Consider the following 24,478-nt stretch of genomic DNA (forward strand, 5'->3'; position numbering starts at 1 on the left):
GAGGATGTAATTGTAAGCATTTTTGTTAAGTAGAAGTATTTTGATAAGTGTCTTGAAGTCTTTCAAAAGTGTATGAATATATATTAAAACACTACATGTATATACATTTTAACTGAGTCGTTAAGTCATCGTTAGTCGTTACATGTAAATGTTGTTTTGAAACCTTTAGGCTAACGATCTTGTTAAATGTTGTTAACCCATTGTTTATTATATCTAAAGAGATGTTAAATTATTACATTATCATGATATTATGATATATTAATATATCTTAGTATGATATATATACAGTTAAATGTTGTTACAACGATAATCGTTACATATATGTCTCGTTTCGAAATCATTGAGTTAGTAGTCTTGTTTTTACATATGTAGTTCATTGTTAATACACTTAATGACATGTTTACTTATCATTTATCATGATTAAACATAGTGTATCAATATCTTAATATGATTCATATGCATTTAGTAAGACGTTGTTATAACGATAATCGTTATATATATCGTTTCGAGTTTCTTAATTCAATAAACTCAATTTTATGTATATAACTCATTGTTAAAATACCTAATGAGATACTTACTTATCATAATATCATGTTAACTATATATATAATCATATATGTCATCATATAGTTTTTACAAGTTTTAACGTTCGTGAATCACATGTCAACTTGGGTGGTCAATTGTCTATATGAAACTTATTTCAATTAATTAAGTCTTAACAAGTTTGATTGCTTAACATGTTGGAAACACTTAATCATGTAAATAACAATTTCTTTTGATATATATAAACATGGAAAAGTTCGGGTCACTACACAAAGTGTCTAAACCAATCGGCAAGTTGGTAAATCCAACGAAACACATGGTTGAAATGAAAAGCTATACCGAATTTATAAGTGGGATGAGCAAGTACGGCGAACCACCTACGCCCCCTCACAAGAAATGAAGATGGGCCAAAACTCATCGACAACAACAATGCTCTTTGGATATTGCGACTCTAGGAAGCTCGGATAATATGGAATTGGTTATGGGCTCATCATGTTGAAAGCGAACGGTTAAAGACAGATCTTCAATCGAATTTTGGAACGATGTCTGGATATCTTCTACGCCTCTGAGTTTATGGTACCCGTACTTGTTTTGATTGTGTTTGTTGAAAGACAAGCATATTAACATTATTAATCATTCTACTGTCGGTTCTCTAGTTATTGGTTGTTACATATTCCTATGTCATTGCCTGAGTACGATGCTTCCAAATACGACATTTTGATGGCCGAATTAGATAAGTGGATCGCTAGAAATATCACACTATTTGGAGGTGTTTTTACTTGCTGGAGATTAGTTGTGAAGTCGATCAACTTAAAGGCCTTTTAATGGGCTTCATGTGCAAAGCTAGTGAACTCCTTTCAATATCACGTTTGGTCAATCAATCCTTGGATTTTAATTTAGATCTACTGTGTTGCTTTGGCAATTATGCAATACTTTTGTATCCTAGTATGCACGTTTTAGTTTTTATGGGTTGAGTAACCTATCTGTTCGGTTATCTCGATGCCAACTCTCTTGTACTTTCTATATCATCATTTTGATGATAGTTTATTTATATATTCCTGTTTTTTGCCACAAAAAAAAAAAAAAAAAAAAAAAAAAAAAGATACCCAAATATTATCAACATATAAAGAAAATAACGACTAACTAACTGAAAGGGTACAAAGTCGACGTTCCAAATCTATCTTAAAAATAACCAGAGATCTGAACTCATTATTTCACCAAGAAAAACAACAATAAAATTAGCAATAATCTGTTTGTTATTACCTAGTTGTGTCGAATGGTGTATGAGAATAAAATTAGCAACAACAACAAAATTAGCACTAATATGTGTATCTATTAAACTACCCAAATCTTTAATTCCGATTTCAAATTTGAAACGTTTCATTTAATTCAATTTCACATCATTATATCATCATTATATATACATAGTACGTACATACAAAATATAAATATCTATGCATCTATCAGACCTTACTTCTTTACCTCAAACAACTAGAAATATTATATGTGTACACTAAGACACTCCAACCAAACTTTAAATAACTAAAAATCAATGAAAAAGAAAATGAAGTTAAAACTAGAGAAAATAATACGACGGGAAAGAGAAACCGGCAATGGTTGGTTTGCCGTTGTCGGCACCATCTTCAACCACCACAACCGTCGTCGTGTTCAACCACCACAACCACCTCGTCTTCAACAACCACCACAACAACGGTCTTCATCAACTCACGTCGTCTTCAGCAACTCACGTCTATCTGATTGAATTTAACGATTTGAAACCCAAATGAGGTGGGTGGTTATTGGAGTCGGAGAGAGAGATTTGTTTTTCTCTTTCATTGATTTAGAGGCAAATATTTGTTTTCTCTTACTCTACAACTCCATTTTTCAAGGTTTTTGGTTTGAAGATACTCTTGGAATGAAAACAAATACAAAGGTTATAGAAAATGAGAGGAATTGACACAAATACCCTCACATGTCACACATGCGATTTCAACGGAAAAACACTAACGATCGTTAGTGTCAGAAACATCCGTGTTTGCATAGTTTAAGGTCATTCAGATCAAAATTAAAGAAAAATGTTATCCACGTAATTTCCAACAAATATTAGGGACCAATCAAATAATTTTAAGGGCTGTAAATGAACCCCTGCCCCTGTTTTAGTGAATAAATCGGGTTGTGTTAATGAGCCTGTTTGTGAGCCTGAACTGGGCTCTGTTCGTGGTGATAGTGTATCTAACCACCCGGTTATAGAAGAAACCAATGAAGACAATATCACTTTTGCGGAAAGGTTGGATTACTTGAAGAAAAAGAAGAAGAAAAAGAAGAAGAAAAAGAAGGAAGAACTGAAGGTGAACCGAGAGGAGGTCTCGAAAGAAGATAGGCCCTCACCGATTTTGTTTGGGCATAGTGGAAGGATTTATTGCGATTGCGAGGACCCTTCGTGTGAGGGTTTTTGTAAGTCGTGGTACGTTTTAAACAGAAAAGTTCCGAGAGATCAATTCGAAGGCGTGAATTTGTGTTCAAGAAGGAATGTTGCTTCTACTTCGGGTTCATTGAATCTCGTTGATCATGACGATGATTTGGACTATGGGGACGCCATTCAAAACCTGTTTATGGCGGGTAAGGTGGAGAACAAAATTAGCATTGCGGGTTCGACAAAGCTTAATATGACCAACGAAACTTTTGCGGCTTTTGATAGCATGATGACATGTTTGGCCAAGAGTGAACCGGCTACGGTTAACCCTATTAACTCTAGTGATATCCCGCATCTCCCGGTTAAGAACAAGAAACAGCAAAAGCGAAAGGAAAAAGTGGTTCATGGCGCTGAAAAGGCAAAATTCGGAGTGTTCATAAAGGACATTTGAGTTCCTTTTCGGTTTCACATTTATGTTTTGTAGTTTTTTTTTCATATTTGCAATTTGTTTCTTTCGTTTGCTTGTAGTTTTGGTTTGTTACAGTTTGGGTAGGTGAGACTCGGTATCAAAAATGTTTTTAGTAGCCGACGTCTAGATGCGAGCCTCATCGGGGCCCTATGTTGTACTTCTTGTTGAATCCGTTTTCTTTTCGAAAGCGTGTTCTGTTTATATAAAAGTTCTCGTCATTTTCGTCGAAAAAAAAAAATCAAATAATTTTATCTAAAAAAAATGCATAAGTTTTTTTTAGAGTAAAGAAAGAAAATGAATGATTTTATTGTAATTTACGTTTCAATCTTCCATTTCCTTCCGGTTCATCCATCTTTCATTTCTTCTCTTTTAGTTTCATGACAAAACTCAAGAACATAGCCAAATAACATATTACCATATTTTTAAAAACCACACATAAGCATCTATAGTTGTTTTGTCTATCCAAACCTACAAACAAGATTTCAAAAATGATTATACTCACACATAAACTGTTTTTTATGGATATAAATGGGGAATTTTCTCCAACAATGAAATTACAGTGACATACAAAGAAGGCAAAGACCAGTATAATGTTGGAAAAATGTCATTACAACAACAAAAGTGCTTACATTAAAAATGAGACAACTAGTACTTTTGAGAGATGGTGTGTTGAAAATGATCGGTATCACTTGGTGTAAAGAACATCTTCCCATGGATGCCTGTATAGTGGCTGCTTCAACCTCTTTTGGTCAAACGTGTGCCTGCAAGTTTCAAATCATCGATTCATTAGTCGAATGGAATGGCATACGAAAACAAGCATAACACGCGTTGAATGTACAATTCATATCAAAAGACGATTCTCATACAAGTTCAAGGTTGTGAAAGTCGCGACAAGTCGGTCGAGACTTTGTAGGGGCGAGTCGGTCGAGTTGAGGACGACACGGGGACGACTCGTGCGTTGACCGACGTTGACTTTTAGTAATAAATAAACTAAACATATATATTACATATAAGTATATCAAACATAAAACATAAGTATTCCAAACATAAAAAACTAATTTTTAAAAATAAAAAATTTTTGATCTAACTTTGACTTTGACCCACTTAGACCCGAGTCGGCCGACTCAAGACAACTTTGACCCGCATTGACTGACTTCTAAGACGTCTTTGGGCGAGTTGAGACGGGCTAGTCATTAGCATTTAGTAGGTCTAATGGATCTTAATTAGAAAGTAAGATGGATTTGTAAGCAAGGATGAAACTCACCCGATGAGACCGATGGAACGGGCCAAGACGAAAAGCCCGTTGAGGTAACCGATAGCGACAATTTCGTCAATTTCTTGCTTAGTGAACATTCCACTACCAGCAAGAAGATCCATGAAAAGGGTACCAATTGCACCATCGACGTTCATCACTAAATTATTCGCTTTTGAAAGAGTGTAAGTTTCGACTTCAACCGCATACTCCATGTATTTAGTTGACGGAAAATGTGTGCGAGCAAATAGTTGTAGTAATTCAACTCTTTTATCTCTATTATCACCTCTTTTGATCCTTTTAACCAGGACCAAATACATGTTACTAACGTTCCATACTCATTGCTTTATGAACTGAAAAAAATATATATATATAAAATAAAAGAAAATGTACCTGTGCCCGATTCCTGGCACGCGAATACCCTTCTTTTTCATGCTTTCGACAAACTCATATGGTGTAAGTTTCTGCATTAAAAAGAAAGAAGCAACAATTTAGGACATGACATATTGAGTTTGTTCAAGATTTGGACATTAAAATTGTAACTCACCCTGTCATAAGCATCCTTAAAGTATCGAGCAGCGTCATCAACAGCACCGCCAAAACGAGGACCAATTGTTAGCAAACCTGTTTCAAAAAAATACAATTTCTCAATATGAATAAAAATGAGCAGGAGCGGACCTACGAAGGGTCAACCGGGGTTGGCCGCCCCCAATGACCCAAATTTTTTTCAATGTACATACGTGTTAAAGTTCGACGTTTGGTGTATATGTTAAAATTCGTCATTTTGCACCCGTTTTCTTGTTTGTTTTTTTTTTTTTAAAACATTTTGCACCTGTCGGAAAAAATTCTTAATCCTCCAAATGAGCATTGTTGCTTAGAGATGACAAGTTTATTTGATTAACCAATGTATTATATAAAACCAAAATATTATTTTTCTCGAATAAAAAGGAAATTACATAGACTTGTACACCGAAACAGACGGAAGTTGGCTTTAAGTTAACATACCTGAAACAAGACTGGATACAAGATCTTTTCCTGCTCTTGCAGTCACTATTGTGTTGTGAGCACCAGACACACAAGGACCATGATCAGCACACAACATGACGCAAATCTGAGAAATTTTTACAATCATTAGTCAAGAAATAAAAATTAGTCTAATATTTAAAAAAATAATTAACGTTTCGAATATGATGATGGATTGATATGACTTAAATAACAAACTTTTATTCTAATTAAATGATTTAGGAGACTTTTTGCATTTAATTTAAGGCGACTTCGGATTACCCTATCAACCCCTATGACTGTTTCATTATTCCCCAACTACCATACGTTTAATCTCTAAGGAATATAACATGACTCAAATCGACCCATTCATAAGTCAATAGGTTGAAATTGTCACCTCTATTGTGAATACGTAGGGGGTGTTTGAAGTTGCACTATTATTGTGCTAGCAAAACACAAATTATCATAAAAAATGTTTAACAGCAAGTGAATAACTGTGATTTGAACCACAAAAGAGTAGCCAACCTCTATAAATTGTGTGCAGTATCGAGGAAGACTACGTTTAAACCACAAAAGCGAAATAACGTCGCCAATACCCATTCCTTTTTCAACAATTGTCGACATTGGAACCCCGGCATAGCATGGCTCTTCACCTGCAAATAAAAAATAAAAATAATCATTTGCTACAAACCATGATAACATTATTTGTTTTAAACTGAACCCATTTTAACCCAATACCCAACCCACTCAAACGCCCAATTTGCCACCTCAAAACGAACATGACCACTAAAAAGATCATGCTATAAGTTCATACCTCTATCATCAGAGATGGTTGAGATAATATGAGTAGGTGCTCGTACTTTTCCACTTTTAATTGCTGAGTTAAGATCCTCAGGAATTTGTGGAGGAACAATTTCGTTTACAGGGGTAATCTTGCCATCCTCAGCCTATATTAATACCCAAGAATTATGAATTTCTAAAAAAAAAAAAAAAGAAAAAAAAAGGAAGAAAAAAACAAAAACAAAAAGAGGTAAAATTTAGGCTTACCAGCTTCTCAAATGTTTCCTTGATCGAAGTTTCAAATGCTTCATACGAAGTGGGGACAACGGCACCGGCATCTTTAAGTGCTTGATTTTTAGCTTGTGCAGACTCCATTTCACCACCACTTTTGGCACCCTGATTGTTGGGTAAAATATTTACCATGGTAAGAAAATTACTATACTACCCCTACCGATGAAGTATAGGAGATAAAGGTAATAAGATTACCGCATGACCAAACTGGACTTCAGATTTGAAAAGGCGTGCACAAGTTCCGCTGACCCATGCGCATACTGGTTTACTGATTTTTCCTGATTTAAGTGCTTCAACTAATGAATACTCGTCTCGACCACCCAGTTCCCCAAGCACAACGATCATTTTTATCTAAATTACACCACGTATAAATGGTAAAAAAAAAAAAGGTAAAAACAATAATAGATAAATAACCAAACGAAGTTATACCTGTGGAATATTATTGAACCGCAGAACATGATCAGAAAGGGTCGAGCCGGGAAAAACATCCCCACCAATAGCAATGCCTGCAATAATTATGTAACCGAATATATGTTAGATTTTTACACTAAAATAACTTGATCTCAAACTATATTAAAAATAATAATGACAATAAGCAAGGTACAAGCTTTCAAATTTTATGATTTCATCTACATATTTGGTTGTTTGAAAGGAGATAATGTTGTTAAACACTTTTCGTATCCACACAAAAATTTACTATTACTATGTATAGTAAATGTAAGCCAAGAACATGTGTACTACCAGATGAGATAATGAGTATAAAACAAATGATCCAGTAAAAGTATGTAAAACAAGATTGTTTTATGTTTATGTGGTACCTTCATATAGTCCATCTGTCACGCGAGCGATAGTGTTGTATAACTCATTAGACATGCCACCCTGTAGTTTAACAATAGCGTAATAGTATTATTACTCACAATTACCAATAGATAAGACATTGATTTAAATTGGTTAACAGCATTTGGTCAAACATATTTACGTACAGATTTGGAGACGAATCCAACAGATCCAGGCCTGTACAATTTGCATTGTATAATGTTATCGATGGTTCCAGCAGTATCACCGATCTTAAAAGCTCCGGCTTGAATTCCACCAACAGTTGCTGGCCCAATAACGACCTGCAAAAATCATCATATGTCATATGGGCATGCCAGCTTAAACTTGGACAACTATAAATACAGATGGCATTATAGATGGGCCAGGATGTTTAATTTGAAACTTTCCATTTTTTGTAATAGTCGAAACAGGGCATGTCGGGTTGAATGCATTTTTAGCAAGAAAACGTTAACGAAAATAAAATACAATGCTTAATTGAATCTTGAATATAACACTTTAGGAAGTTGAACTCATTAAAGATAAAGTTTAGACAACTTTCGCTCCGTGCGACACATATGACCAGTTCCTTCTTACCTTTCTTTATTAGAAATGTTTAAGAAAAAACACAACAAAATAACCTTTTTGAAACTATATGGGTCGAAAATTCCACATATATATGAAACTGGTACCTTGTTGTTTGACCTTGCATAAGAAATCAACTCCTTTGTGTCAGATTCAGGAACACCCTCTGCTATAATAGCCACAACTCTAATGGTGGGCTGTTTTAATGCAAGCTTGGATGAAGCTGCAGCACTGTATGAATTTCCAATATATCACTAGTCGTTCAATATAATTTATAATTTATAATTATAATCATAAAAAAATTAATAGCTTTTTGACAACCAATAACTTAGAAACTAACCAACCTTCTGAATGATGCGAAGTTTATGAATACATCGGCAGTAGGGTGTGCAGCACAAGCCGATTCAATGCTGCGATATAAAATGCAAAATCGTTTTCAGTTATACCAGCATAACCCTTGATATTTCGATAGTATTGCATGATAATTGTAATTATTATTACAATAACAATTTACATTTACAATACAAAATAAAGTATATATATAACAATAATAAAGCATACGATGAATGAACTGGTATGGCAATTTCCTCTTGGCCAAAAAATAGTTTCTGAAATCCCTCAGCACCAGGGTTAATGATTCCAGCAACTGAAGGTGTTTCCCTCCCTAAAACATATATAAAAAATAACGCGACTTTTAAGCAAAATCTAATCATTATTACGAATCTAAAACTACTAAAGTTTATAATGTTGAATGATGATAAAGGAAACTTTACAAACCGCAAAGGAAGTCAAAATCAAGCATCCGTTGAATTGGTAATTGCTTATAGTTATAAAACAATGCTTGTGTTGTACGCGAAAATATTTGCCCGGTCGCCATGATACTCGCCCAAAGTTATCCTTACCTGCACATATAACTAATGTAAATATATACATTACATCAAAGATACGATATACATAGAGTCGGATCAAATAAAACAGATCATATAGTAAATGGTAAATAAGGAGTGAGGCAATAGTGTGCCAGTTGTGCATCACGCACAGTGGCCAAAGCACGAATTTTTTTCACCGGGAGTGAATTTTTTTAAAAAGCATAGAAACTTTTTTTGAGCAAAATATGGAGGCTTTTGGGCAAAATATGTAGGCGTTGGGGCAAAAAATGGAGACTTTTTTTGTTGGGTAGGGTTGGGGGGTGGGGGGGTGGGGGGGGGGGGGGGTGGTGGATTCCACTGGAGTCAAAATCGAAAAATTTAAAATTTTTGCACTAAAAATTACAAATCCACTAGGGGCGGGGGCAGGCCCCCCCAAAACATATTTTCGCCCCTGATCACACACAACCAGCGCGTCTTCCTGCGCACATTTTTATTACCTTACTTTAGGCTTTACAATAGCTAAATTCTCATATTTAAAGCAAACAATCAACTAAATACACAATGTGATTAACTATGAGTAGATCATAACAATAACAGAGCATGTGAAGATTACACAAGCAAACAAAATTGATCACTATCACATTTGTAATGATCATAACAACTGAATTTTGATAAGAATTGTAATTACAATTTACAATAATATTAATTATAAAAACAACTAATGATGCAGATAGTGATCAGATCTGGTAATCAAAGTCAACAGCGAAATTGAAAACCGAAAATTATAAATACTATTTGATCTATATATAGACACAAGAAATTAAATCTGATAATGTTCATATCCAAAATATCGATGGATGAAATTAATCAAATAGTAGATTCAAATGATATAGGAGTAGACGACCAAGTCAAAAGTCAAATTCGAATGGTAAAACACGCAGAAACACACCTGAAAACACACACACACAAATCGATACGATTGAATATAATTATGTAAGTAAGGAGTATGTAATTGTACCTGAAAGAGTAAGTAACTAAGTATGTAGGAATTTGTTAAAACTCGTGAAACGGGTGGGTGAGTTGTTTACCAGACGAGCTATTATCAAGTACGAGTAGTGTGCAAGACAACATTTGTGTGCGCTCGTATATATTTATTCTATTTTATTTTATTTACTATTAATTTATTAATTAATTACTCCGTAATATATATTAAGAAAAAATTACGCCGTTGGTACCTTTGGTTTGTTTACATTTGTATCATAACACCTAAACTTATTTTTTTGCGTAGCTGGTACCTCAGTTTTGCTGAATTATCATGGTTGGTACCCCAACCTAACTATAGTCAAAGTTTAATGGTTAAGTTCTCACACGTGCTATGCATGTGAGGGCGTATGTGTCAATCACTCTTCCTTTTAATAATTACTACGTATTTATTAACCACGTAGCTGTCATCTTCACTTTTCCTTGATCCATTTCTTTCATAAGTTAATTAGCTTATAATAATATATTTTTTTAATAATAATTGAAATTGTCATGCATACGAGAAAAATATATGAAAATGGTGACACATAAAATGAATTGCATGTAGCGGCAATATGAAGCTGCTTGTAACCGACAACAATCAATTAAATTTGCGTAGTTGTTGTTGGTTGAAATGACGGTGGTTAACGGCGGTGGCGGTGACGGTTTTAGTGACGTTGACTGTGGTTAGCGGGGGCGGCGGTGACGATTTTAGTGATGTTGTAGTGTCATGGCATTGTTAGTGATTGAACTTGAGATTGATTGTTACTTAAAGTTGTAAATATTTTCAGTTAATGTTGAGTAGGTTTTGTTCATTTGATTTAACAGAAAATTGGATGACTCCAAATTGTAGTGATTTAGAATGTCATGAATCTATAGTGGTATTTGTTCGTCTTGTTTGTAACAATTTTCAACTTATTTATCTAATATTTAATAAATAACAATGAGGTGATTGATTTATTTATGTAACCATAAACCATTTGACTTCAAGGTTCGTTTTAGTTCATCTTCTCAATTTTACTTAAAGCATAAAGCATTCACACATTTATGTACCTTGTTGACACATAAAACAGTCCATCATCATATGATATATATTACCAGGGGTTGGGTTGATGGGTTTACGCATGCACACATTTATGTACCTTGTTGACACATATGCCTTCACATGCATGTCACATGTGAGGGGTTAACCATGAAATTATTATTGCAGTTAGGTTGGGGTGCCAACCACGATACTTAAACAAAGCTAAGGTACCAACTACGCAAAATAAAAAGTTTAGGTGTTATGATGCCAATGTGAACAAACCACATGTATCAACGGCGTAATTTTTTCATATATTAAATTATTTAATAATGTAGGAATTCGTGATTTTTGATATCTAAGCTATGTATGTTGTGAAATTATGTTGTGTCTTTAAAGTAAGTTAGATGGCCAAAATTGACCACCCAGCGACCATGGGTCAACAGATTTTTAAATATCGAGCTAATTATATGTATAAATCATGCTTTTACCAAATTAGAATTGAGTAGAATTTTGAACTTATACGATTAGTATTCTGTTTTCACGTTTTAGGCTGGCCCAATTTCGTTCTCTGCTACTACGAAAATCCTTTTTTCTTTCTTTTCCTTTTGCTACTATGTTTCAGTTCGACGAGTTGTCTCTTAAAGAGCCGGCCCCGAGTTTTCCAGTGCCCCGAGCGAGGCGGTAAAAAAAGGCCCCTATGAATAGATAGCTTCTTTTCGAGGCAAAGCAATTGAGGTTCAACTATGTTCTATCAAACAAAGCTAGAAGCTTAAGTTTACATAGAAATGAATTAAAATTTCCCTAAACTACTACTATAGACTTGTGTGTCACCTTAAATCTATAAGTTATCACTTGAAGAAGTGACAAAATATTTAAAAGTAAAAATAAACAAATATTCACTCAAATACTCAACTTAAAAAAGACAAAGCATTTGAGGTTCAATTATGTCCTTGCGTTGTCTTGTTTGAGGTTAAGTGTGCCAAGTATTCCACTTTAATTATTACTATAAACAAATATATACGGAGTAGAAATCTTTTGATTATGAAATCTTTGTAAAAGACTACTAGTAACACTATGCTTCATCAGTTATATACAGTATATATAAGTATATATAGTATAGTATATATTTGTATATTTAAATTTGTGAAAAGCATACACTTTATTGCCACTATTCCATTCAATATATACGGAGTATTCTATTAAAAGAAAACTACATATCTATGTTTATCATCTCTTTTATCTTTGAAGGTGTTCCATGGTCACTTTATTGCTAATGTTGTTTTTTCCATCCCACGTCGAGTTAACAAACAAGTAAATATATTGTATAAACACAAAAATCCTTTGCTGTATTGTAGTAAAAAGAAAAGTTTGGCTTGATTCTCTCCTGCCAAAAAGTTTCCAAAGGTCTTGGGCTTCGAACTCTTATGCTAAAATTATTGGGCCCCATATATAAATGTGCCCTGTGCAAATGATCCTCTTGCTCCCCCTTTCAGCTCCACGAAGCATTTCTTCGCTTACTACTACGCTCTTCTTTGTCTTTTAACCCCACCCTTGATTTTTAGGTAAGAATTGATTTTTAGGTTATGTCATCCTAAGGTGCCGCTAGATGGATGGATCTTATCAACGCCCAAGAATGTTAAATCATACAGTAGCTAGATCGCATCGCCGAATCAAAGAGATTAGGTGTTTTTTATATAGCTTTGTATCGGCTAAGTTCACGAGTTGGAGATAAGCGGAAACGAAGCGCTAATATCCGCCGCAGAGTAAAACAACGCCTCTCAGGTCCCCGACTGATTCTACCATAAAGGCCAACGAGAGACAATACCCCCTCCCCTTCCGCAGACTCTTTGACCTTAAGAATATTGGTTTTAAGAATGAGGAAGTGCCCTTCTTCGACCCTTACTGCCAACTTGAGAGCGGACAGCTACGAGTTTCACTTATTGAAGGGAGTTCTATAGTCGGTCTGTGACCGTCGGATGTCGATGGCGTCCTTTGGGTAATCGCGTAGTTCCTACGGGGTGGAGATGATGGGGTCAGTCCATGATTTTCATTCCCCTTTTCCGCATTTCACTCAAAAGGTTGAAAGGAGATGGTGCATTAAGCTTATTCGCAAGGGCCAACCTGATCATCTTCCAAGGAATCCCCGATAAGGGAACCCTAGAAGAGTGGCCGACTCCAACTACCGTTCATGTACAATCAATACTAGATCTGACCAACTGTCTATCCTACCTCCTCTACGTTATTGTCATTCTTGACAGCTCATTATGGTCTCGGTAGAGTCTTTTTGTGGCATATTTCGGTCCACTTCCCCATTACTTAGGAAAAGTGAGCCACCTGTTCAGGTACAAGATAATATCATTACTGCCAGGACAATTTGACATCTGACTCGTAATCGCAACGACCCAATTGCAAGAGCAGCGCTCTACCTACTGAGTTATATCCCCCGGAGCCAAGTGGAGCATGCACGAAAGAGTCAGACGCTTCTTCTATTTTTTTTCCCGGCGCAGCTGGGCCATCCATGACTCTAACCAGAGACCTTGCTCGTGAAGTAAATCATTGCACCTACGTTTATTTCACTAACTGTGATTATTTACAAGAGACAATACAATTACATGGCATCCAACATTCATTGTTACAAAGCTACATAACTGTGATTATTTACAATAATTTTTTTACGGAATGAGCTCTTCATATAGGCATGATTGTATCTATCATAAGAGCTAAGAGCAGATCTATTCATCTACAATTAGTGACTACTCAATATAAAACACAACAAAAAGTGCAATATTGGTTGATAGGTTGGGTTTGTTCCATGTTTTTTCGTTCTCTTTTTTACGTACATTGATTTCACTTTGTTTGTTTAGTTTGCTTCAGTATTGGTTAGTTTGTGGTGAGGTTTTTCGGGTTGTTAGGAGAAGCTCATTTATAGATAGTTTTCGTTTAAATGGATGCTTTTGAGGTGCGACCTTCTCCGTTTGTCCTGTTCTTTTGTAATCTCTGTTGAGGGTGTTTTCCTTTGAAAAACGACCTCGTTTCTATGAGTTTTAATTATTTTTGTTGACAAAAGTGCAATAATTTAAAAAAAAAAAGCATGATATAACCTCAAATTACTATGAAACAGAAGAATCCTCAGAAGGATCCAAATTCCAATAACTTCAACCCCAGTCTACAAACAACACAACAACTGTAATGGTATTAGCAAGCAAAGTTTTTTGTAAGCCAAAACAACATTTAGAAGAAACAATCATGAACTGCAATTTCTCCTAATCACAAGAATACCTAAGCATTACCATATATTCCATCAATATTCAAGCTATCAAACCACATCACTTTATTCACTACATGAAGTAAATCTTAATTCTAAACCAAATCAGTCCTTCCAATACTATGATTAATAGTAATTTAAATGACTTTGTGTCACACCCCCAAAATGGACCAGGGGTAATTGTGACCAATCATATCATAACACAGTTGTATAAGCGAGAACGACTCTAAATGAGACGTTTTATTTATTAAATAAACAGCGGAAGCATTATTCAAAGTTTTACATCATAAGAGTACAGTAAATGGAAAATGTCTTAAACAAAATGATAAATATGAATGATGGACTCCATGCAAGCAGCAAAGCATACATCAATCATCTAGTAGCAAGTAGCAGCTAGCTCAATCATCACCTGAGACAAAACACGCTTAAAGTGTCAATCAAAAAGGTTGAGTGAAATTCATAGGTTTATAAATAATATTCAAAGTTTTAGACCACAAGATTTAGTTTAAAGTTGATTGATATAGAAATATCAATCTAAAAGTGTTGCTGCATTTTGTAATATCGCTACTAAACAAGTTTACCCTATGACACCTTGTACTGTCAGTGTCGTGGAATCATTATTATGTAACCAAAGACCAACGGTCGAATGGTTAGAGACGTTACTCTCAATAGGCCTACTCACAATAATTAAGTTTGCATTTAAACGTAGCAATTAATGATATTACGGTAGGGATTTAGCATGAATCAAAGCATGACAGCATAGTTAACAATTTAGTACTTGTGTCTAAGCGTAAAACAGTTATAAAGCAAGCATGTATCCCACCCCAAAAGTTATAAAACAGTTATGAAATAGTAAAAAGTGGGGCTATGAAGTTCACCTTAATAACACACGAAAGAATTGAACGGAAGGATGTGACCGAGATCTCAACCTAGAGATAGAACGTATGATCAGACATTGCCTAACAGACAATAGTATATAGTACTATATTGATAGTAATGGTTCAGAATTTGTAGGTATGAAGTTTCGAATGAACCTAATGTTCTAAGCGCAATATCACGATTTGATTTGGTAAATTACCAGAATTACTGAGGATAGAACTATCAAGAATATATGTTCTTGATATGTTCAGAGATTAAGTAGAATGTAAGAGTCGTGTAACATGGCAAATAATGATTATAAAGTCTATGAATCATCATCTTCCATTAAAAATTTAGCATGACTTACTGTAATATAATCACGTTGGCCTGACGTCATTATATTATACTAACTCATGCTTCAATTTTCAACATTTCTTCAAAACATTTATAATTTAAACTTGAATTTTACTGAATATAGAAACTAAAATAGTTTCCTTTATAAAGATATCGCAAAGAGATACTTAATTGTGGACAAGAATCGTTATGAAAATATCTTCAGAAATATAGAGGATATTTATAACGACATTTTGGAATTTCTAAGTTCGAAGGTTGATGAAGAAAAATTTTTCGCAAGCTTTTAACATAACTTCGGAGCAAGATATTCTCTAAAGATTTCATCGGATCTAGAATTACTTGGATTCTTTGAATATAGGGTTTGGTCCTTGTATTTGTCCTTGGTCTCCTCCATGGTTAGCTCAATCCGTTTTTCAGTTCCAAATTTTCTTTTGAGCTTTTCCAACGTACCATTCTTTATTATCAAACTTTTGGCCATTGAGACCATCTACAATTTTGCTGTTTCCTCTGCATTTAATGCAGCCATATTTGATTCATCGGTTATCAATCTGAGATGGTTTCAAGAAATTTCATTTTTAGATGATTAAACGCTGATTGTAATCGTCAACGGATCTAATGGTTGATGAATAGGCGTTGTTGATTTCAAAAGTAATGAACGATAATTTCGGTGGTTTGATGTGATAATTCATCATAGAATACAAATGAATATAATTCATGAATGTAGTGATCTTTAGGAAGATTACACATGCTAAAGCTTTACTTGGATTCCGTTATGTCTAAATCAGAATAGGTAATTAAATTTGTATGAAAATGGTTGTTCTTTAGTGAACGGATACATATGTGGATGTAAGTAGTATAGTTACTAATTATTGAATCAGAATTTGAAGAATGTACACTGTAAGATATTGATGTGAGATATAAATATTTCTCGGGTTTTACCTACCCGTTAAAATATTTTCACAATTAACAGTTTGTACAAAAGGATTTTTAATTACAATATTTATGAAGATATACGTTCATATATGTATTCTTCACGTATAATATAGATTTAATGAGTTAATATACTATTAAAATCATTTGATTTGCGGTTGAAGCGAGAATAAATAATCTTCAAAACTTGAGAGATTACATAATCATCGCAGAATCTTTCTTTAATGAAGTTATGAATCAATACTCCATCGTTCATTGTTATTGATATACCTCGGTATATGATGTTGATGCTCGTGGAATTCTTGTGAAATTCACAAGGCACGAATGATGTTTTCTAAAGAGTTTTGAGTACATCGAAAATGAAAGTGTAAAACCAAACATGTATTTGAATAATTCACTTAGTTTATTATGAAATGGAGTTTATTGTGATGAAGCAGTGATTAACGAGGAATGTATATCATAGCATATTAGTGATACGAATTAACCAAGTAGTACATACTATTTAAGATTCATACTATTTATTTATATATATATATATATATATATATATATATATATATATATATATATATATATATATATATATATATATATAAAGTATACATATATAATTTTCAGGAAGAATGAGTCAATACATCTTAACTCATTATTACTAATATTCCTTGGTATCTATGGGGCGTATGATGTTGATATCCGAGGTACAGATTATGGTGTTTGTTGTTGGTGAAGCTGATGTTGTTGGTGGTGATGTTGTTGGTACTGGTGGTGATGCTGGTTATGCTGCTGGTGCTGCTGCTGGTGCTTGTAGGTTTCGCACCATATTCTCCAGAGCCACCACTCGAGCGCGAAGCTCATTGACTTCTTCTATTATTCCGGGGTGATTGGCGGTTCGGACAAGTGGATGAATAAGATCTAGAATTTTAGATATTATATATTCGTGACTGGATACCCTGGAAATGAGGGTGAAAATAGTGTTTCGAACGGGTTCGCCGGTAAGTGCTTCTGGTTCTTCACCAAGAGGTGAATTCGGTTGGTGAAAGGGATCACCTTCTTCTTGTCTCCATTGATTAAGTTTACTACGAACCCATCCCCAATTCATCCAAAATAGATGATGACTAATTGGTTGGTTCATTCCGGTTACTCTGCCATTGGAGCTCGAGGAGTTCGAGGAATCATGTGAGAAATCCATATTATCTGATCGGAATAAGGGTTTTTGTTATGAGATGAGTGTTGAATATTGAATGATATATTTGTCTTCTTGATATACGTATATATAGCAAAAAGATTTCCATAATTTATGGAGGAAATTTAGGAAAAGTGTTAGACAAAGTTTATTAAGATAGATATGATAAGATATAATAAGATATGATATGTCTATAATCCAATAATAGCAGTATGACGTGTCGAGATCATAAAATGATAAGTATGTAATCTGATAATCTTTCGATTAAAGACTTTTAATTCGTAATGGCCTATTCAGGTCTAGGGGCTTGAGCTATAGGATCCTTTAAATTGGTAATCCAAACCCTTCCATTCTAGAGTTTCGTAGACGCCATCCGTCAAGAAAATTCAATAACGAGAAATAAAAGGTATAAAAGTAATGAATATGAGTAGTGATGACATTATAATGTCTTTGAGATTCTCGATAACTCAATGACATTTTTCGGTTCGCAAACTGATGCATAAAGGCATAAAGCATATAGGTACGTGATATAACAGGGAGTTATATACGTTTGAGTATGAATAGTAACAAATATAGGAGTTTCAAAAATTCATAGATAATATTTCATGTAATACACAAAACCATGATAAATGACATAGGAATGTCGAGAACGGTGTCGCATTTAAATGTGGTGGCGGAATTGAATACTACTTAGGAGAATGAGCAGAGTTCTTAGATTGGCTCGGCATTCTAAGATAAGTAAAGTTTCTAAAGTATAGTGTAGCATTTAACAGTTAAAGGCAACAATTAAAGGCACTATAGTCAAAGGAAGTTGTAGTCCTACATTGCTAAGGTACCTAATTGTATAAGACACACATAAGATGCAATCCTGGTTCTCTACAACAACCTGCTCTGATACCAATCTGTCACACCCCCAAAATGGACCAGGGGTAATTGTGACCAATCATATCATAACACAGTTGTATAAGCGAGAACAACTCTAAATGAGACGTTTTATTTATTAAATAAACAGCGGAAGCATTATTCAAAGTTTTACTTCATAAGAGTACAGTAAATGGAAAATGTCTTAAACAAAATGATAAATATGAATGATGGACTCCATGCAAGCAGCAAAGCATACATCAATCATCTAGTAGCAAGTAGCAGCTAGCTCAATCATCACCTGAGACAAAACACGCTTAAAGTGTCAACCAAAAAGGTTGAGTGAAATTCATAGGTTTATAAATAATATCCAAAGTTTTAGACCACAAGATTTAGTTTAAAGTTGATTGATATAGAAATATCAATCTAAAAGTGTTGCTGCATTTTGTAATATCGCTACTAAACAAGTTTACCCTATGACACCTTGTACTGTCAGTGTCGTGGAATCATTATTATGTAACCAAAGACCAACGGTCGAATGGTTAAAGACGTTACTCTCAATAGGCCTACTCACAATAATTAAGTTTGCATTTAAACGTAGCAATTAACGATATTACGGTAGGGATTTAGCATGAATCAAAGCATGACAACATAGTTAACAATTTAGTACTTGTGTCTAAGCGTAAAACAGTTATAAAGCAAGCATGTGTCTCACCCCAAAAGTTATAAAACAGTTATGAAACAGTAAAAAGTGGGGCTATGAAGTTCACCTTAATAGCACACGAAAGAATTGAACAGAATGACGTGACCGAGATCTCAACCTAGAGATAGAACGTATGATCAGACATTGCCTAACAGACAATAGTATATAGTACTATATTGATAGTAATGGTTCACTAAAGAATTTTCATTTTCGGAAGGTTACTATTTATGGAAAGTTTCCACTTATAGTAATTTTCCAATTTTAAAAAGTTCGGGTTAATCTTTAGCAAGACGTTGTATAACTTTACTTAAACTTTGTTGCTATCAAATAAGTCAGGAATGACCAGATGTAACCGGGGGCCCAGGATTCTTGACCAGAATCTAAGTCATGGCATTCGAGATCCACAAGCTTACCCATAAATGGCAACCTAGACATCATTCACTTACGACCGTGAGTAGCGATGAAGTTCACATGAATTATACATTATCTTTGATTAACCTTCACTTTAGGTGTATACACACAACGAATTATTAATGTACTTAATAATTATATATGTGATAATATAACCTAAGTTTTATTTAATATTTTGTTATTATACCTTAGTATGTCTTATATATATTAAATATAATTACCTTTAAATAAATATCTAAATTACTTCAAAAATAATAGTGTTTTATTAATCGAACATTATTCAAAAATGTCTAAATAATAAATTAAATATCTAAAAATTACTTACATAATTTTTATAGTCTTAGTTAATCATATAGATTAGTAGAAAAATTTAAGAAAACATTTTTATTATATTTTTGTATTTATTTTTGTTTTTACCCTTAATGTATTCACAAAACAATTTTAATTCTACATAATTACTAAATAAACCCAAATAATTATTTTTATAATTTTTATAAGTTTCTATCAGTTTAATAACCTGTAGAAAAATATTTAAAAAAATATTTTTTTATTATTTTATATTTATTCTTAATTTACCTTCGAATTACATAATAATAGAGTTTAATTATATAATAAATACCAATTCGACCCAAGTAATTGTTTTTATAATTTTTTTCAGATCTATATAAGTTTTAAAAACTCAGAAAAAAATTATATATATTTTATTTTTGGTTAAAAGTATTTATTACGAATTTTACATTGTTTTTACTTTTAAACACTACATAATTCGTATTTAATTATAAATAATATTCCATAAATTATCAAAATTATTTTTATGCATCATAACACTTATAATACTAATTATAACATATAAACATAATTAATTTCAAATTTTACAAAGAATATACAATAAATATAAATATAAATGACAATATTGAAAAAAATTAATAAAAATAGAAAGTACCTCAAATTTTCTTCAAGGTTTTGAGAGAATAACTTAAGTCTTGGTGTTTGGCAAGAAAAAATGAATGAGGAGCCATGTATTTATAGGTAAAAAATGGTTGGTGAAAAGAAAAAAAAATAATAAAATAAAGGTGCCAATTTTGACAAAATAATAAAAACATGTTAAAAATGTTTTTAATAAGTTTTTGTTTTTGAAAATATTTAGTCAAAATTCATGGGCTCATTATTTAATTTATAAAAAAATCTTATTTCTTTTTATTTTTATTTTTTTTATAAGCTAAAAATATATATAATGATTAAAATAACTTATCATTTAATTAATAATTATGTTACATATAGTTTTAAATATAATACTCATTAATATTAACTAAAGTTATTTTATATAATTAGTGTAAACTTTAGTTAACAGAACATGTCGACTAAAAATAAATATTTGATCAACGTCGAATTTAATTACGTATGGATAACAACCCTATAGTCAAATTAGTCAATTCAGGTATGGAAATACGAGGGTTGTTATACTTTGTTACTTGACTTCTCAATACTAATGATCATCCATGACTGTTTTTGTCTAACACTCCAATGACACTCACAATTGCACTTAGACATCAACCAAAGAATGACACAATCATTATCCACCCCAACCCATTTAGAATTCACATTAATTGACTTTAGAGTTTTAAAAGAAATAAATGATAGTATAATAATGTATTCATCAATATGTAGTTAAAACTAAAAACAAGCAATTTCACCGATTAAAACAACCTGTTTCCATAACAACAACAACACTCAATCCCGTTAGGTGCCAATAGCAGAGCACAAGAGGTACGATGTAGACAGTCATACCCTTAGCCGAAAATAAAGATAATGCTTCCGGTAAAACTTCATGCAGACTTGCTGTGTGCATATAAAATCACAAAGTGTGTTTGCAAACCTGTTTGTGGTTATTGATCTTGTGGGGCACATTTCTATCCGAAATAAACAAATACAATGACGCTCCATTGACACATTTTATACAAATTGCCAAGCAGAAACACAAAAAACAGGTACATCTTTCCAATCAATAAGCAAACAACCACCATCAACACGAATCGAACAACCATTTCCACAATTGAAGCTACTAATAAGCACCTTCGCTTCAAAAACAGACTCATCGCTCACTTCATTCTCCACCATTCCAAATCGCGCCAAAAACGTCCTCCAAACATCAACACCAATGTGTCTAATTGTCCTCTCATCTCCATCAGCTGCTACAATATTACGTATCGTTTGTCCGAAAAAGACAGATTCTGTAATCTTTCTGTATCGTTCATCGTTTTCAGAACAGCATGAGCTACTATCAAAAATTGTACCGTAGAAGAAAAGAGCTTGGGTGAAACGATTTGCAAAAGCTGGTGTTGTATGGTTTGCTTCGATTTCAGTTATTACAGTTATACAAGGATTGATCTTTCGTATGACACGCATGAGGTGTTCGAGGCTTTTTGGTTTTGAGATTAAAGTCGATAAAAAGAACGGTGCACATACGGCTACCTTTTCGTCTTCATCAAGTTCTAGAAGATCTGTGTTAAAATCGAGTATATCTGCTACCATAACAATCTTGAAACTAAACGCGATGTTCATTGACCTTGCATATTCAGCAAGACGCGTACCTGCAAACAGCAACAACTTTCAAGACATAGATAACACTAATTAGCCACTCGAGCGACCCCAGGGCCAACCAACCAGCCCATTTTGACACCCTCAAAAAATGACCCGTTTTCTAAAATTATTAATTTTTGGCAAAAGGTGTAGATGGTCAACCCAACCCATTTTGACACCCTCTAAATATGACATGTTTTATAAAAATTACTGTACTAATTTTTTGCAAAGGGTGTAGATGGTCGACCAACCCATTTTGATACCCTCTAAAAATGATCTGTTTTAAAAAATACTAATTTTTGGCAAAAGATGTAGATCGGCAGGGATACCCAAACGCCGTGTTTCCTTTGGAACCCCACCCCTGCAAAAATTTCTAATTTTTTGATAATTGGTAAAAGTAGAATAACATTTTTTAGACTAAAATAGTTGGTTAACTAAGGACTAAAACTAACCAGCATCTTTTATCTTCAATTCAGCTTTTGTACCAACAGCCGTTATCTTCAATTGCTCAACACGCCATTCTTGATTTGCAAATGTTCGCAACATAATCATGTATTTCATACCACTCCTGATCTCGAAATCAATTACATGAACTTTTCTAGATCCTCTTACATTTACCACTATTGATTGAATCGTACTAAATTGGTAAATTTGAGACAATGGAAGCTTCTGATGAAACGCTAAAATGCGTTTATCAGCTCTCATCATGGCTTCATGAAGATCAATCACATGCATACTTTCAAACTTACAACGCACCACTTTTTCAGTTTCTCGGTTTATTTTTTCACGAATCGCTTCAGAAAAATAGTAAACTAATCTTTCAATAGGATTACCTTCATCAGAAGACATGTTATTACATATTTCAATGAATTTTCTTGCTTGGTTAAACTGTCGTTGATCCGTTTTCTCAACTGAAGCTAGAAGACCAATTAGAAGTTTGATATCTTTAGCTTCTTCGTCTGATAGCCCTAATGCTGACACGGTAAACGGGTGGGCCGGGTCAGAGATTTCATCAAATTTTGAAGAATAAGATTCGATAAACAGTTGACCCGCCAACCGAATTCTTGCATCGGTCGATAAAGTTTTGTCAATCACCTCACTGGTTTCAAGATTACGTATTGGATCATGAGTCTTTTTGTCATCTAGTTGTCTCGAGTCGCTACCACAAGAAGAATCTTTTGTACGCTTTATCATGTCCAGATAAAGAGAAGAAGAAAAACTGACACAAAGATTATCAAAATCAAGTCTAGATCCGATTTCATGATCAACTTTCTTTGAATGAAACATACTAAGCTTATTGCAACACAATCTTAAATATTGTTATGAATTTCTTGAATTCATACGAATATGAAGGAAACTCTGGTAATCAACTTGAAGACTTCGAATTACGAATTTGTCTCGAAATCGATATGAAATGACTTTCTTTAGTAAGAATCAAGGATAGCTCACAAGATTACATTGACTTTTTATTTATATTCCCAGTTATTCAATAGAAGACAAAATAGGGTTAGTTGAATTCCTTAATAGACATTAACAATGTTATTGATTTCTTCAATGGTGCTTAGATTCTCATACTCATCAGCCTGCATAAAATGACAATTATTTCAGATCGATCATATAATAAACATGAAAAGTTGTTAATCGTAGTAAATTAAGCATAATAAGTTAAACAGACCAGAATTTATTAAGAGAAATCGAATCATCCGACAAAGAAGTTGTTTTAATCGAATAGTGAAATTTTCGAAACAGAGTACTGAATGCATTGTATGTTATTATTTGTAACAGCAAACATGAAACATTTTGATTCTAAAGCATACAAACTTCCAATCAGAAAAAGTCTACCTTCATATATTAATCCCAATTTGTTGAATTGTTCTCCTTTTCATCAGCTGCCACAATATTACGAACTTGTTGACCATAAAATACAAACTCCATAACCTTTCTGTTAAAACCATCATTGGCAAAACAATCAGATACAGTAAAAAAAAAAAATATGCACCATAGAAAAAAAAAAAAGTTCTTCGATGAAACGGTTTAAAATGTGAGAGTTGATCATAAAAATGTAGTTGATCATAAAAATACATTCACTCCTATATCTAGTTACATGACAGCAATAAGAGTAGTAATTACAAGCGTCTACAAGATAATGAAGCTATAACTATAAGCATACCTATACTGTAAAGTTAAAACACAATAAGCCTCATGTTTATTTATGTGAACTAGCTAATAAGCCTCAATAAATCCAGAGTGAACACTCAGATTTTCACTTTGC

At 33.5% G+C, this 24,478-nt stretch overlaps 2 protein-coding genes across 3 annotated transcripts; both read right to left on the minus strand.

Annotated features, from left to right (window-relative positions):
- Positions 1-3,877: 3,877 nt before the first annotated feature.
- LOC139863859 (ATP-citrate synthase beta chain protein 2-like) lies at positions 3,878-10,138 on the minus strand. 2 transcript variants are annotated; one of them, XM_071852461.1, is made up of 17 exons: positions 10,036-10,138; positions 8,926-9,050; positions 8,710-8,812; positions 8,493-8,558; positions 8,256-8,379; positions 7,734-7,868; positions 7,569-7,629; positions 7,180-7,256; positions 6,946-7,101; positions 6,727-6,855; positions 6,494-6,626; positions 6,205-6,332; positions 5,683-5,788; positions 5,225-5,301; positions 5,071-5,141; positions 4,690-4,974; positions 3,878-4,186 (listed from the first exon to the last, which is right to left on the minus strand). In XM_071852461.1, exons 2-17 carry the CDS (start codon positions 9,023-9,025, stop codon positions 4,111-4,113), a joined length of 1,827 nt encoding a protein of 608 aa, XP_071708562.1. In that variant the 5' UTR covers positions 9,026-9,050; positions 10,036-10,138; the 3' UTR covers positions 3,878-4,110. The 2 variants fall into 2 exon arrangements, with proteins under 2 accessions (XP_071708562.1, XP_071708565.1); XM_071852464.1 differs by having other exon boundaries at positions 8,926-9,062; positions 10,036-10,112.
- Positions 10,139-21,579: 11,441 nt separating this feature from the next.
- Positions 21,580-23,493, minus strand: LOC139888012 (DELLA protein GAI1-like). Its single transcript, XM_071871050.1, has 2 exons — positions 22,659-23,493; positions 21,580-22,217 (listed from the first exon to the last, which is right to left on the minus strand). Exons 1-2 carry the CDS (start codon positions 23,491-23,493, stop codon positions 21,580-21,582), a joined length of 1,473 nt encoding a protein of 490 aa, XP_071727151.1.
- Between the last annotated feature and the right edge of the window lie 985 nt (positions 23,494-24,478).

Source organism: Rutidosis leptorrhynchoides, chromosome 1 (assembly GCF_046630445.1).
Source record: "Rutidosis leptorrhynchoides isolate AG116_Rl617_1_P2 chromosome 1, CSIRO_AGI_Rlap_v1, whole genome shotgun sequence".
Lineage (NCBI taxonomy): Eukaryota > Viridiplantae > Streptophyta > Magnoliopsida > Asterales > Asteraceae > Rutidosis > Rutidosis leptorrhynchoides.

What these genes read in the sequence shown, in the direction of transcription:
- LOC139863859 (XM_071852461.1), bottom strand. Translation starts at nt 9,025, where the DNA reads ATGGCGACCGGGCAAATATTTTCGCGTACAACACAAGCATTGTTTTAT. An exon ending in ACTGCACACAATTTATAGAG is followed by an intron (nt 5,789 to 6,204) that starts GTTGGCTACTCT and finishes AAAATTTCTCAG; the next exon opens with ATTTGCGTCATGTTGTGTGC. An exon ending in GTGCCAGGAATCGGGCACAG is followed by an intron (nt 4,975 to 5,070) that starts GTACATTTTCTT and finishes CCTGGTTAAAAG; the next exon opens with GATCAAAAGAGGTGATAATA.
- LOC139888012 (XM_071871050.1), bottom strand. Translation starts at nt 23,493, where the DNA reads ATGTTTCATTCAAAGAAAGTTGATCATGAAATCGGATCTAGACTTGAT. An exon ending in ATTGAAGATAAAAGATGCTG is followed by an intron (nt 22,218 to 22,658) that starts GTTAGTTTTAGT and finishes TGCTGTTTGCAG; the next exon opens with GTACGCGTCTTGCTGAATAT.